At 43.4% G+C, this 14,197-nt stretch overlaps 1 protein-coding gene across 1 annotated transcript; it reads left to right on the top strand.

Moving 5' to 3' along the window:
* The first annotated feature begins 33 nt into the window (after positions 1–33).
* On the top strand, positions 34–13,997 carry DNAJC8 (DnaJ heat shock protein family (Hsp40) member C8). Its single transcript, XM_080566770.1, has 9 exons — positions 34–190; positions 1,012–1,113; positions 3,746–3,802; positions 5,526–5,592; positions 6,197–6,291; positions 7,124–7,195; positions 8,420–8,511; positions 9,459–9,534; positions 13,207–13,997. Exons 1-9 carry the CDS (start codon positions 122–124, stop codon positions 13,327–13,329), a joined length of 753 nt encoding a protein of 250 aa, XP_080422896.1. The 5' UTR covers positions 34–121; the 3' UTR covers positions 13,330–13,997.
* The last annotated feature ends 200 nt before the right edge of the window (positions 13,998–14,197 follow it).

Raw genomic sequence — 14,197 nt, 5'->3', positions numbered from 1 at the left:
CGGGGCCTGTTGCCATGGCTGCGCCGCGGCGGTCACGTGCCGGGGGGCGGTGCCTTCCCCCGCTCGGCCTCGGCCTCGGCGTCGCGCTCGGGCGCGCGCGTGGCGTCACGCGGTGCTGGCCATGGCGGCTCCGGGGGAGCGCGGCGCGGGGGGCGCCGCCGAGGAGGCGTTCCTCACCTTCTACAACGAGGTACCGCGCCCCGCCCGCCCCGCCGCCGCCTCGCGGAGACGCTCCCCTGTCAGCGCCGGGGCCTCGGCGGCGCGGCGGTGCCCGCCCGACGGGGGGGCGGAAGGCCCGGCCCGGCCGGGAAGGGAAGGGAGGGGCCGGGGGCGCCGCCGGGGCCGGGCCGGGCCGGGGGGGGACGCGGGGGGTGCGGGGGGTGCGGGGCCCTGCCCCTGCCCCTCAGCCCGCGCTGCTCCCCTGGGCCTGTGCGCGGCTGCCGTGTGTGGAGCTCAGCCTTGCCCACGGAAGGGCGCTGCCGATTTATTGGGGGGGGGGGGTTATTAAAAAAAATAACGGTGGGTTAACGTTAAAAAAAGAAAAAAAAAGAAAAGCAAACTGAACGAAATTAGGTAATTGGTGGTTAGAATGAGGCGTCTGTACGCTTGCAGTGGTGTGACTGAACGTTTCATGGGCTCTCCTGCTGATGTTGGGTGAACGTCGTGCAGCAGGTGTCCAGGGGATCCCGATGGCAGTGCTGGTAAAGTGTAGGAGTGAAATGAGGCGACAAAGCCACAGCAGTTGAGCATAAGATATGTAAGAGGCAGGCGGAAGTATTTTTTTATTATTATTTATATTCAAAAGGTAACGTCAAAATCACTGTCATGCTATAGGATATGCTGAAAAAAATGTCCTGCTGATGTAAAGTAAAGTAAAGTAACTACAGGTTTGGGAGGATCAAGAGGTATCATCGGTTGTCACACTGGATGATAATTGGTATAGTGGTCACACAGGAAAGCAGGTGAGCGTGTTGTGATGGCCAGTTAATAAAGGTCTCTTCTGCTCTTCAGGTAAAACAAATTGAAAAACGAGACTCTGTTCTAACATCAAAAAACCAAATTGACAGGCTGACCCGACCCGGATCTTCCTATTTCAACTTGAATCCTTTTGAGGTTAGTCTGAATGTTTTATCCTCCTATCTGACTTAGCGTACCAAATCCTAGATTTAACAGGTATTTGTTTCAATAAAGAGACAAGCATCATAAAGACATATATTTCTAAATGTAGATTACAGTGCTGAAGTTTTGTAGAAGACAGGAGGGTGGTGCGTATGTGCTTGCTCTCTTCACTGTTTTATGGCAGGTAGAAACTATTCTTTTCGCATGCTTCTCTCGTTTAATGGCACTGGAAGATTGGGCAGATTAATGCTAAGTACTTTCTGAAGGAGAATATAACACTACGGGTGTTACGCTGCCAGGTTCTTTTCTGACCACTCTTGATTCAGCATTTACAACCGTGTCTTTTATTTTGGGTGTTCATTCCACTGAACTTGTGTAGGGCGTAGAATGATAGCAGGGACTCCTACTTCTCATACTAGCAAGCAATTTTGAAGGAGTCCTTGTAAAACAGGTAACTCCCTTGCACATTGTATTGTTTCATTCCAGCTACAGTCAGTTACAAAGTCTTAATTAGTATGAAAGCTTGAGGAAGACAGTGACTATGGACTACACTTGGACAACATGGACAGTAAATGTGGACTACGTTTAAATTTGATTTCCATTTAAATGTTGCTAAGATTTGTGAGAAGTCTGATTCGCCTTTGTCTTGTACTTCAGTGTTCAATTTTTTCTATTTTGGCTGAAGCAACCATTACCAATCAGAATTTTAGTACATTTCACCTCCCTGAGTCATAAGTGTTTTCCTGGCCCACTCTGTAATAGCTGGATAGAAACATTACTGTTACAAAAAACATTTTTTTCTCCACAGTATTCAGAAAAGTTGCATTTCTGTACCTGCAGGAAATCACTCTGTTTTACATTTGCATTGTATGCAGTAACATTTTGCTAGTTTGGAAAAGAGTATTGTGCATACAGTTTTCTAGCATTTTTTTTATACTGCATCACTTTTGCTATAACCTATGCTGATGGCTGCTAAGTTAATTTGTTTGTTTTCCCTATTCGATAATCATGATATTTTTATTTCAGTTGGTTTTGCTCGTGTAACGGTGGTGAAGAATCTGGGAATATGACGATGGTGGAATAAACATTAATTTTGTGCATTCTTTGGTAATTTTTTTTAAGTTGAAAGTTAGGCTAGATGATCTTAGACATCTTTTCCAACCTAAATGGTTCTACGATTCCGTGAAATGCAACGTATTCTGGTGTTCCCCTGGAACAGGATCTTCCTGTGGGTATTCAGAGAATCATGGAATGGTTTGGGTTGGAAGGGACCCTTAAGGATCATCAAGTTCCAATCCCCCTCCCATGGGCAGGGACGCCTCCCACCAGACCAGGTTGATCAAAGCCCCATCCGGCCTGGCCTTAAAGACCTCCAGGGATGGGGCATCCACAGCTTCTCTGGGCAACCTGTTCCAGTGCCTCACCATCCTCGTACTAAAGAATTTCTTCCTTGCATCTAATCTAAATCTGCCCTCTTTTAGTTTAAAACCATTCCTCCTTGTCCTATCACTTTACTACTTGCCGAGTCCCTCTCCTGCTTTCCTGTAGGTCCCCTTTAGGCACTCTCAGGCTGCTGTGAGGTCTCCCCGGAGCCTTCTCTTCTCCAGGCTGAACAACCCCAACTCCCTCAGCCTGGCTTCACGTGAGAGGTGCTTCAGTCCTCTGATGATCTTCATCGCCTCCTGCTGACCCACTCCAACAGGGCCCCAAAGCTGAACACAGTACTCTGTGTGGGGTCTCATGAGAGCAGAATAGACTTCCCTCGACCTGCTGGCCATGCTTCTTTTGGCACAACACAGGTTATGTTGCTGGCTCATACTCTCTTTTCCGTTCACTGAATGAGCTCCTTCCTGATATCGTCTTCATCTGCTTCTTTTTTTTTAATCTACTCAGGTGCTTTTCAAAATCCTAATTTAAGACTGGTCAGCCAGATCAGGATCAGTCAATTTATCGTGTTAGTACTTGACTTGGAGAATAAATCATGAAGGCCATTTAAAAGGAGACTGTGGCTTTTCTGTGACAGTGTTTTTCATTTACAGATTCTTAATGTCAGACCAGTGTGCATCTGCAGTGAGGAGGTTCAGTTGCTACTTAGTGCTTCTGATCACTAAATTGATCGTCACATCCTTAAAGACCAGTAGATCGTGGGCTTGTTCGTGGAGGCAAAACAGTAAAACTCTCCTGTCTTCTTCTTTCAAAATGACAAAATCAGTAAATTCTTACAAAGTAGTGTGTTTCCTGCCTGACATTCTCAGTTATGTATTGCCTGACAGTGTCCCAAACCACCATGTGCTTCCATTTCTGCTAAGCTAAGCAACAGGTCTGGTTGAAGGTTTTGTCCAAAGGTGGCTGTTCAGGGATGGCAGATGTCTGCACAAGACTTGAGTATGGAAAGTACTGTGGCATAATCAATGGAACGTAGCATTGCCAAAAGCAGAATGTTCCAAACATGGTGTCTCTTAAAATGTTTCTGTTTTACTAGGTGAAAATTCATGTCCTGAAAACGCTCTCTGATGGCAAATGCTTTCTGGCATTGTGTCTGTATGCCAATGTTTAGAGCTTGCTGCCAGGAACCTGAAACGTGGCGTGTACCATTAAACTTCCTGTGCTGTTGTGGTCTCTTTAGGTACTGCAGATGGATCCTGAAGCCACAGATGAAGAAATAAAGAAAAGGTTTCGGCAGGTATTTGGCTTTAGCATTTGAAGCCTCTGGAAGGAGACTAGAAGCTCTGTAGAGATTTTGCAGCTGTGCTTGGGGACGAGGAAGGTGGTAAAGTTTTATCTGACAAGTAGCCGTTTTGTGAAAAAATGCATATAACAATCTTGGTATAAATAAGCGGAGAGCTGCAGAAGGGTGCCTTGTCCATGCATGGTATTCTTCTCTGTAAAATGTGCCACTATGCTAATGTAAACTGAACTGCCCTCATATAATCAGTTTATTGAAGTTTAGTCCAAAGAAAAGGTCAAAATCTGACAAATTAAGATCTGAGAAAATCTATTTTTCTCAAATGTGTTGTCTTTGATCCAGAAGTTATCTGACTGTATATAATTATTATTCTTTTTTTTAAGAATTTCAGTGGTCATTTTTGGTGGTTGGGCTACCTGGGACAGCAGCAGCCCTACTCACTGACTTTTCTTCATTGCTCCATGCAACACAGGAAACATCCCAGATTTATTCTGCTGCCAAATCTGCAGGAGAAATTTGAGTCAGTACATGCAACAAAAAGATGTGATATTCAGAGGGTTGCATCTTCCTACCTGATAGACATGAAGAACTGACTTTAGACAGGGAGCTGCGCTGGCTGCCTTGTCCGGACAGAGGAACATACGTGCGAAAGTGGTGATAGGATGTAGCCTACTCTTCACGGGGAATGGGAAGATAACCTATTTGTTGCTGAGTTCTCAGTTCTGCATATTAATAAACTGGGGCTGTCAGCTTTAGGCTGATAAAATACCACAAAAAAAGTTTGGAAAAAAGTGCATGGAATTTTTTATTAAAGAAATCAAAGATATAAGTGCAGAACTTGGAATAGCCAACAGAAGGAGAAAGATACTGGCTATTGCAAATCACAGAGTAAATCGGCACTATGCTGCTCTTGGGGGACAGGACCTTTTACCTGTGAACTAGCAAGTGTTGTGGGTAAAGTTCAGGAAGTAAATATTTTATGTTCTTTGTCACCAGTGCAGCACTGTGACTGGTTTTGAATATTATAGTAGGAAAGATGCAGATAAACTAGAGAGTCCGGACATCAGTGGCAAAAATAAAAGGTACAGAAAAAATAATGCCATATGGGGAAATTTTGAAAGAGCTTTTTCATCCTTTGAAAGGGGAAGATGGAGAACGTGTGTTTTCCAGTCCATTTAAGGTTGCACTAAAGATGGTAGTGATCAGTGTCCTGTCTCTGAATAGCACAGGAAGAGTACAGGAGGAAGTTTCCTAAACTTTCAGTAAAGGAGCCTGGGGAAAATCTTACCATTCTTTTAAGTAGTTTAATATTTGAATAATGTTAGGGATGCTGGAGAACTTACTGGGAGATACTGAGTGAAAGATAAACTTTGGCTGAGGATGATCTTTGTAGATTTGTTTCTTCTTAAGGCCAAGGGGTCACCCTATCATCCCGATGCTCCTGCAGCTGAAAGGTGTTTGCGTTGTTCTGTATCACACAAGCCACTTTCTCAGATAGCCTGTTTACTACAGGAGTTGTACTTGATTTTCGGTCAGAAATCTTTATAAGCTTTTACTGATGCATACCTCTACATGTTGTCAGCTGACTTGCGTGTATGCAAAGGGGTGTGATCCCCTGTGATTACTTCTGTCTGAGACTATTTCTCTGCTCTCACAGAAATCTCTGAAGTAGTCTTTATCTTTTACAATGATCTTGATAGCAAGATCCTTTCTCTTGCAGTTGTCAATATTGGTACATCCAGACAAAAATCAAGATGATGCAGACAGAGCACAGAAGGCATTTGAAGGTAATGCTCTCGACCTTTTCTGGGCTGGTGTGTGACAGTAGTTGGACTGCTATTTTTCTGTAGCTGGTTTAAATGTGTATAAGGTCTGAAGGCCCCACTGAAGGACAGAAGAATTGCTGTAGAGATGCTTTAGATGAGGGAACAGATGTGGGGGTTGGCATTTCAGCAGCAGAATTTCACTAGGTGGCAGTAAAGGCATTATCAGATCACAACGGGGACAAACATCCATGGGTTTCCAGGATTGTTCAAGAAAAAGCTGTTTAGTCTGTGCATTAGATTTTGTTAAAAGACCATACAGCAGAAATTAGGTGTTGATTTTAGGCATATGCTTTGCGTTAACCATGAGGATTTATGAACCTTAAACTTAACCTCATGCCTTGTAACTAAATCACTTGGTAGGACTGATGCCTTAACCTTACTAACTCCAGAGGTGTCTGGCAGCCTCTGCCATTACTTCACGCAAAATCCAGTTTGACAAATCGTATCGCTTACCTAGATGTATTGGAAAAAAACCCCAAACACTCCGAAATCTTTGTAAAGAGCAATCTTGTGATGCCTTTTGAATTTGACTACTGGTGCTATTAATGGTGATGCTTTTTGTTAGCTGTGGATAAAGCATACAAGTTGCTGCTAGATCAGGAGCAAAAGAAGAGAGCCTTGGATGTGATACAGGCAGGAAAAGAATATGTGGAACATACTGTAAGTATTCCATAGCTAGTCCTTTATAATTAAATTGTTTGTATACCTGCTATATGTTTCGGTCATTAAAAGGTGGGCTGAGCAAAATTCATTATGTATCTGTGCAGGTGGACTCTGAGCAAGTCAAGGCACGAACAAATGTGCTTTGTCCAAGCCTGCTGTTAAACTCAGTGCGGGATAATTCGGTGAAATTCAGTACTTGAAATAATTAGGTCAGACCACGTGATCTGACCTAAATATTTCTTTTCGAGTCTGTGAATGAATGATGCAGTTCAGATATGTGTAGGTGGAAGAAAATAGGTGCTGGCAGCTGGAGACTGAGAGGTTTTGGGGAAAATGACCTATAAGATAAAGAAAGTAGCTCCGATTGCATTGGCCAAGAGGTTAGTTGAGTGATATGAGCATACTAAAACACAACAAAGCTGAGAAAGAAGATGATATGGGAGAACTCAAATACTATAAATCAAGGAACATTTTATATTCTGCTTGTTGTTAGTCTTTCAAATATTACAAAGCAAAATAAACTTCCTTCTGGTTTGAATGGTGCATATTGGGTATAAATATATCTTAAAAACAAACTGGAAACGAAACAAAGGAATTGTGTTGGATGAATAGTATCTAACATAGTATTTTTAATTACTGCAGTTCATATGATAGTGATCACGTGTGTGTTTATCTGGGCATAAGGCTGTGAGGTTTTGATCTGAAATAAATCCAAATCAAGAACTTACTGTCATCTGAAGTTCTTCCTAGAGAATACAGAACTGCTTAGATACAATTATGGAAGTCCTGTAAAATTTTGTAGACTCTTATTTTCATCCTTAATCTTAAGGTGAAAGAAAAAAAGAAGCAGTTGAAGAAAGATGGAAAACCTCCCAACGTAGAAGAGGATGATCCTGAAGTTGTAAGTTACGTTCTGTTCAGAGAGACGGGGGAGTACAGAATGTGTTTTGAGAAATTAAGAATCAAAACCGGTATGCAAGCGTTTATTAGACTTGTTAGGGTGTTGCAAATTCTTTTACTTACAGAAGAATAAATTCTGATAAATCACTGTAGAAGTTCCTTGTGTTGAATAATATCCAATATCTTTCAGAAAATAGGTTGACTGTAATCTAAAGAGGAAATATGTTATGAGACTATGTAGCTCAGAATATCCAGTACTTTCCTATGAGCAAGTCCTTATTGCTTGTCCATCACCCAGTCTTTTTGAATTGAATATCTTGTATTCTGAATGCTGGAACTCTGACATTCTTACTGTTAGCAGAGGAATGTATAAGAACCCATTGCAGCGTGTCTAAAATGGGCTTTTAGTGGCAATTTGCGGTAAGAGCTGTTTGGTCTGTTTCTTGCATATAGCGTGTGAGGACAGATTTGCAGTTCTGCAACACGTCATTTATGGCGTGACATAATATAGCTGCTCTTAGCTGGTTTCTAGTTTGAAAAAGTCAAGTAGTATTTGAGGCTTTAATAGTCTCAAACATGATTTAGATGATTCTCAAACACTCAAACATGATTTAGATGTTTCTCAAACAACAAAACACATTAGTCTTACCGTATTCACCCTTTTTTTTTTTTTTTTTCCTACAAAGTGTTTTTTTTCCACTTGGTATTGTCACAGTAACCCCATAGCAGTCTTATTTTCTGTTGGTTGTCTGAAGACTCTTGCCGTTCTTTAATAATGAAGGGCTTTTTTGTTTTAAAGTATACTGACATGTCCCACTGGAAAGTCAGTGCTAGACTTTTAGTAAAACACGTTAAGAAGGCCTGCTGGGAAATTACCATCTGTACAGTGACCATTTTTTGTCAAATATCATGACATTGAAGGACTCAACAGAAGATGTAAAAGAGCTTGAAATGAAAAGTTCTGTTCAGGCACAGGTTCGTGAATACAAATGAAAATGTCGTGTTAGTAGTTGTTTCCTAGTGGTGTCCAGGCCAGAATTTAATCAGTAGTGGTTGATACCCTATTCCACACCTCTGCGATTAACTACAGTCAAGGCAGGATATGAGGCTATGTGGGCATACGTATTCTTTACATTCTTGTTATGCTTGTTATATTCTTAAGTAAAATAGACTTCTCTAACTGTGTTAATGTGCATTATTTTAAGATAAGATTTGTGTTCCACAGTTCAAACAAGCTGTATACAAACAGACAATGAAGCTCTTTGCTGAACTGGAAATTAAGAGAAAAGAAAGAGAAGCTAAAGAAATGCATGAAAGGTATGAGCAGCACTCTGTTCAGTTCAGGGTCTCCTCTTCCCCTCATGCTTCCTTGGAGAAGATTAGAAATCACAGAATCTGAGAATAGTCTAGGTTGGAGCAGGCCTTTGGAGGTCATGTGGTCCAACCTCCTGCTGAAAGCACAGCCTCGAATTGGGTTAAGAAGGGTCCTCTCAAAGTGAGGCTCGCATACTTCAGTGATGTAGATTCCACCAGTTCACCGAGCATCCTGTTGGTTGTAGAGGTCCGTGCATGAGAAATTCAAGTAGAAAACTTGCTCTCCAGTATTTAAGACCTGGTATATTTGGTATGTTTAATATTCTGTGGAAGCCAGCCAAAACAGTCAAATGGTGATACACTTCTGCAAGTTGTTAGCATGCAAATAATTGATTTTTAATTAAGTGCCAGAAATACTCTGTGGCATGTTGATCCTGAACTATTTTGTGTTTTGATCACATGTTGCTTCAGTGCTTACTGTGGATGCACTTCATAGAGCAGGGCTTCATTAGTGGTCAATGAAGGCAGTCTGAGAGATGGTTACAAGGCACTGCTTCTGACTACAAATGAAAATTAGGGAGAAAAATCTGTCTTTCTTAGCTTGCATGCTCAAGTATTTATTAACACTTTATTAATGTGTACGCTCAACCATTTTAGAGACTTATTGCTAGAGTTTTGAAGGATTCCAACTTCTTTTGCAAGAGAAGATGACTCACTGATTAAATACATGCGTGCTGTCAGTGGTGCCAAACCATCTTCTCTGCTCTCTCCAGATTTGAAACAAAATTTTATTTGTTGTGCAATCTTAGTTGTGCGTATTTATCTCTTCTGATAAGCACTTCAATCTGCTGAGAAGTCAGAAGAGCTTTCTGGGACATTTTGAAAGTGTCACTGTGTTTCTTTAATGTAGATGCTTGTGGTTCAAAACTTCTTTATGGCTTCCCTTCCAGGAAACGACAGAGGGAAGAAGAAATTGAGGCACAGGAGAAAGCTAAACGAGAGCGAGAATGGCAGAAGAACTTTGAGGTAATCAGCAGGTTAACTCAATGTCACTTGCTGAACGGGCCTCGGCAATTCTCAGCCATGCTGCTGGAAATGTCCTAGCGAAAAAGAGAGACTTTTGTCTGCAAGTGCTGCAAGATAACTTACATAGACGCTTAAAATGTTCTGCAGAAGCCTGGGTTTTGTCCTTGTATGGTGAGAAGAGCCCACTGATAGAGCTTTGATACTGCCTTTCCAATAGGTGTATCTTAAATGAAGTTGTATAGTATTTTTCAGCTCTGTCAGCAGCTAAGTCAGAAATCTGAATTGCTTCTTACCCCAGGTCACTGGTGATCAGTAAAACTTAATCCAGTAGCTGTTCAACCATTGGTGTGGACGGTGTTGATACTTTTCAGTCTGGTTGCTAACACTTATGCAATCTATATCTTATGCAGATGTTAAAGACCTGAATGTCACTTCTCTTTGCCACTTCCACTCTGTATTCAAGGTCTAGGCATATCAGAAGTAGCTTTGTGGTTGGTTATCGTGCTGTTATTCTAGGTGTCAAACCTACAGCCTGCCAAAACATTTAATCTAGCCTCTTCCCTCATTACACACCAGGGGTAAAGTTCTGTGACATGGAGGGCTGGGTGGGCAGGAAGGAAGTTAGTAGTCATGTGCAGCACGTGCTGAAAAGATGAGCTAGATAGTTCATTTAAATCAAAACCTGATCCCAGGGTATGTTCAAGAGACCTTTTAAGAACAGGGTGTCTGGGAGAGAAGTGTATGGGCTGGGTTGGCATCCTGTGGAAAGCAGACAGCTGGCATTTTTCTAGAGACTCATCTGGGCAGAGTTTGTCTGTGTCCATGTACTATATAATGTGGATGGAGGAAGCTGGATATTCTGGAAAACACTGAATTGACTGCACTTGTGTATTGTTGTGTTGAGTGCGCTATGGGGTTTTGTCATGTAATGCCGGACAAAGAAATGCGTATGTCACTGGTATTCTGCTGGCAGAAGCTCTGCACTCTGTGGCTGTTGTGGCTGGAGAAGTTGGGTGTTGATGCTTTACAGATGCAGCTGAGGAGATGTGAGAAAGTATTACAAGCAAAACAAGCAAGTAATGATGGACCTATCGGTACTGCAGATCTTAGTACTAGCCAGTCCTCAACTACTCCTGGACAGCTGAAGCTCTGCAGTTGCAGAAAAGTATCTTCTCCAGCCTTGCTGGTGACCACTTAATCCATGTGAGGGGAAAAAAAAAGTATCAGAGCGAGGTGCTAACATCCAAAATGGATCATCTGAATCTACAGGCATAAGAATTATTTCTGCTAGTGACCATTGTTGAGGGAAGGTAATTAGAGACAAAATAACGTGATTTCTTAGCTGCTCTTGTATGTGTACTGACTCAGTATTTACCTTTACAGTATACCTGAAAGAAACGTGTATGATACAAATGTTAGTGCTTGGAATGAAGCTTAAACCTTAAGGAAAAAAAAGTCTAAATTGATATTATGCAGTTGTTTTTTTGTTTGTTTGTTTTATTTAAAAAAAAAAAAAGGAACCCCAAAGGTGCTTGAGTTGTACCAGTGCACTGCTCTTCTGTGGTTTCTTGCTCCTGGCGATTCCAGTCCTTGTCTGCATATTGCATACTAGTTCTGGTCAGGTGTCCTGTCTCCTTGTCCTAAAGACCTGTATGATTTGTGTATGTTCTACAGTGTTGCTGAATCCTCATAGGAATATCTCTGAAGCTATTCATAGTCTGCTTTGAGAGCTGAGTCATATCTTGATGCACCACAGAAAAGGAACAAGTTGGAATGTGTTTTCCGCTCTGTTGCTCCAAATGCAATCCAGGATACCCTTAGCCTTCTCTGCAGCAAGGGCACGTTGCTTGTGGTCAGCTCTGTGTCCACCAGGACCATCAGGGCCTCCTCTGCAGAGCTCCTTTGCAGCTGGGTGGTGTCCAACATATATTGGTGCCTGGAGTTTTTCCTCCCCATGGGTAGGACTTTGTACTTCTTGTTGATCTTCGAAGTTCTTACTGGCCCATTTCTCCAGCCTGTCGAGGTCCCCCTAGATAGCAGCACAACCCCTGATGTATCGGGGGGGATCACAGTTCTGTGTTGTTTGCAAACTCAGTGAAAGTGTATTCCGTCCGGTCTTTGTAGAATCCTGCACCTGGGAAGGAACAACCGGACGTATCAGGACAGGCTGGGGGTGACCTGCTGGAGAGGAGCTCTGCGGAGAAGGACCTGGGGGTCCTGGTGGGCGACAGGTTGGCCATGAGCCAGCAGTGTGCCCTGGTGGCCAAGAGGGCCAATGGCATCCTGGCATGCATTAAAAGTGTAGCCAGCAGGTCAAGGGAGGTGATCCTCCCCCTCTACTCTGCCCTGGTCAGGCCTCACCTGGAGTACTGTGTCCAGTTCTGGGCTCCCCGGTACAAAAAAGACAGGGATCTCCTGGAAAGAGTCCAGCGGAGGGCCACAAAGATGATACGGCGCCTGGAGCAGCTTCCCTATGAGTAAAAGGCTGAGAGACCTGGGTCTGTTCAGCCTGGAGAAAAGAAGACTGAGAGGGGAATCTCATCAATGTGTATAAATACCTGAGGTGTGGGAGACGGAGGGATTTGGCCAACCTCTTTTCAGTGCTTTGTGGGGACAGGACAAGGGGCAGTGGGCAAAAAATGGAGCACAGGAAGTTCCGCACCAACATGAGAAAGAACTTCTTCAAGGTGAGGGTGACGGAGCACTGGGACAGGCTGCCCAGGGGGGTGGTGGAGTCTCCTTCTCTGGAGATATTCAAGGCCCGTCTGGACGCCTACCTGGGCAGCCTGCTCTAGGGAGCCTGCTTTGGCAGGGGGGTTGGACCCAATGATCTCTTGAGGTTGTTTCCAACCGCTACAATTCTGTGATTCCAGATCGCTCGTAGTGACCGGCCTTCTCCTGTATGGCTGCAGAGGAGGATGGGAGTGAGGAGAACAGCTATCCTAGCCTGAGCCTGTGTGCAGTACCAGTATTCCAGGCACAGATATATTCAGAAGGGCCTTGAACACGTGGATTGTACAGTGAAGTGAATCATCCCTGGACTTGTTCAGTCCTACTGTGTAAAACCTTCAGCCTGTAGGGATCGTAGCCTGGGTTTGTGGGGTGTGAGTTTATTAATTTATTTATTGAGGGGTTTCTGCTGCTCACTGGGTAGGCCGGGAAGAGGAGAAAAGAGAGCACCATTAGAGACCTTTTCTTATTGCATCTTTGTGGTGAAGCCTGTGGCAAAAAGTGTGAGAGAAGACAGCAGTATGTTTCCCGTCTCCCTTACTTCTCTCTGCCTCCAAGCTGCAGCACAAAGAGAGCTGTCACAAGGATGTGAGAGTAAGGAAATGGCGCATTCTGGGCTGACAGATTGGGAACGTCCATTGGAGATGATGGTTCTTATTTGCTTTGTATGTCAGAGGAGACTCTAAACCGTAATCAGGACTGCACATTTCAAGCTGGTTGCTTTTGAAACAAGAAACCAGTATACTGCTTACACTGGTGTTCATGAGCTCACTTGTGGTTGCACTGTGCTACGTCTGCTGCTCCGGCTCTTTACAATGTCTGTATGTTCTGGCTGCCAGGGTGCTGGGTAAGAGGCAAATTAATCTCTTGAAACTGGTACGCAAGGTCTGTTCTCTGGCTCTTGAACTCCTTAACCCTCTAGTTCCTCTCTGTTGTTCCCAGGAAAGTCGGGATGGTCGTGTGGACAGCTGGAGAAATTTCCAGGCAAATACCAAGGGGAAGAAAGAAAAGAAAAACAGGACCTTCCTGAGACCTCCCAAAGTAAAAATGGAGCAGCGTGAATGATCCTGGCAGCACTGCCCAAGTGCAGATCCTCAGTCCCCTCCCTGCTTTTAAGGACTCATTGGCACCTAGAGTAAGGATTGCTTTTTAGTAGACTGTTTGTTTCCAGTACAATTAATTATTGGTCAAAGTATTTTTTGTACTCTGTCCATTTGAACTAGGGCCATAGTATGAACCCAGCCAGGAACCCGCTACATGTAGAATACTTGGCTTAGGAGTGTCCCGCCATTATTGCTGTCCCGTCTGTCCGCTGACCTGTAATTCAATGTTTTGTACTTTACAGAGATTGTGCTGTTTCACCATATTCATTTCTAGTTTGAGAGCTGAGCACAGTGTCAGAAATGTACCTGTACCTGTCCAGGCGTCACCTTTCTCAGCAAGTTCAGCTTCGGAAAGGTCCGAACTGACTCTGGGAATCTGCTTCCAGCACTGTGCAGTGCAGCTGACCTGCAGTTAAAGTCCTGCAGCTCCTCACTGAACTGAGTGGTGCTTGGAAGGACCCTTCTCCCCAAGATCTGATTTCCAAACTGAAAAAAATCCCAGCTCTCAGGCTTTGACTCCTGTTAATCTCAGACCAGTTGGTCACTTTCTGTGAAGGAAAAAATAACGTCTCTCAATTAATAGTTAAGTTGCAATGGTCTGTATGTAAAATAAATTTTTACCCAAAGTAACCGTTCTTTTTGCATGGAATTATTCAAAAATACAATTGCAAGGGTGTGAGTTGAGTGATGGCCACTGAGATGTTACGGCTGCTCGGCATGAACACTTTCCCTGGTAAGAGATGGTAGATTTTAGTTTTAAAAGCCTACTTCAGGTGTGCATTTAAGTTTTGGAGAGATTCTGAAGTATTTAAAGGTATTCAAAGTGGAGT

Source organism: Anser brachyrhynchus (genome assembly GCF_964034855.1).
Source record: "Anser brachyrhynchus genome assembly, chromosome: 24".
NCBI classification, from domain to species: Eukaryota; Metazoa; Chordata; class Aves; order Anseriformes; family Anatidae; genus Anser; species Anser brachyrhynchus.
Note: the sequence above shows the minus strand (reverse complement) of the source record. Positions and strands in the feature narration are given on the sequence as shown.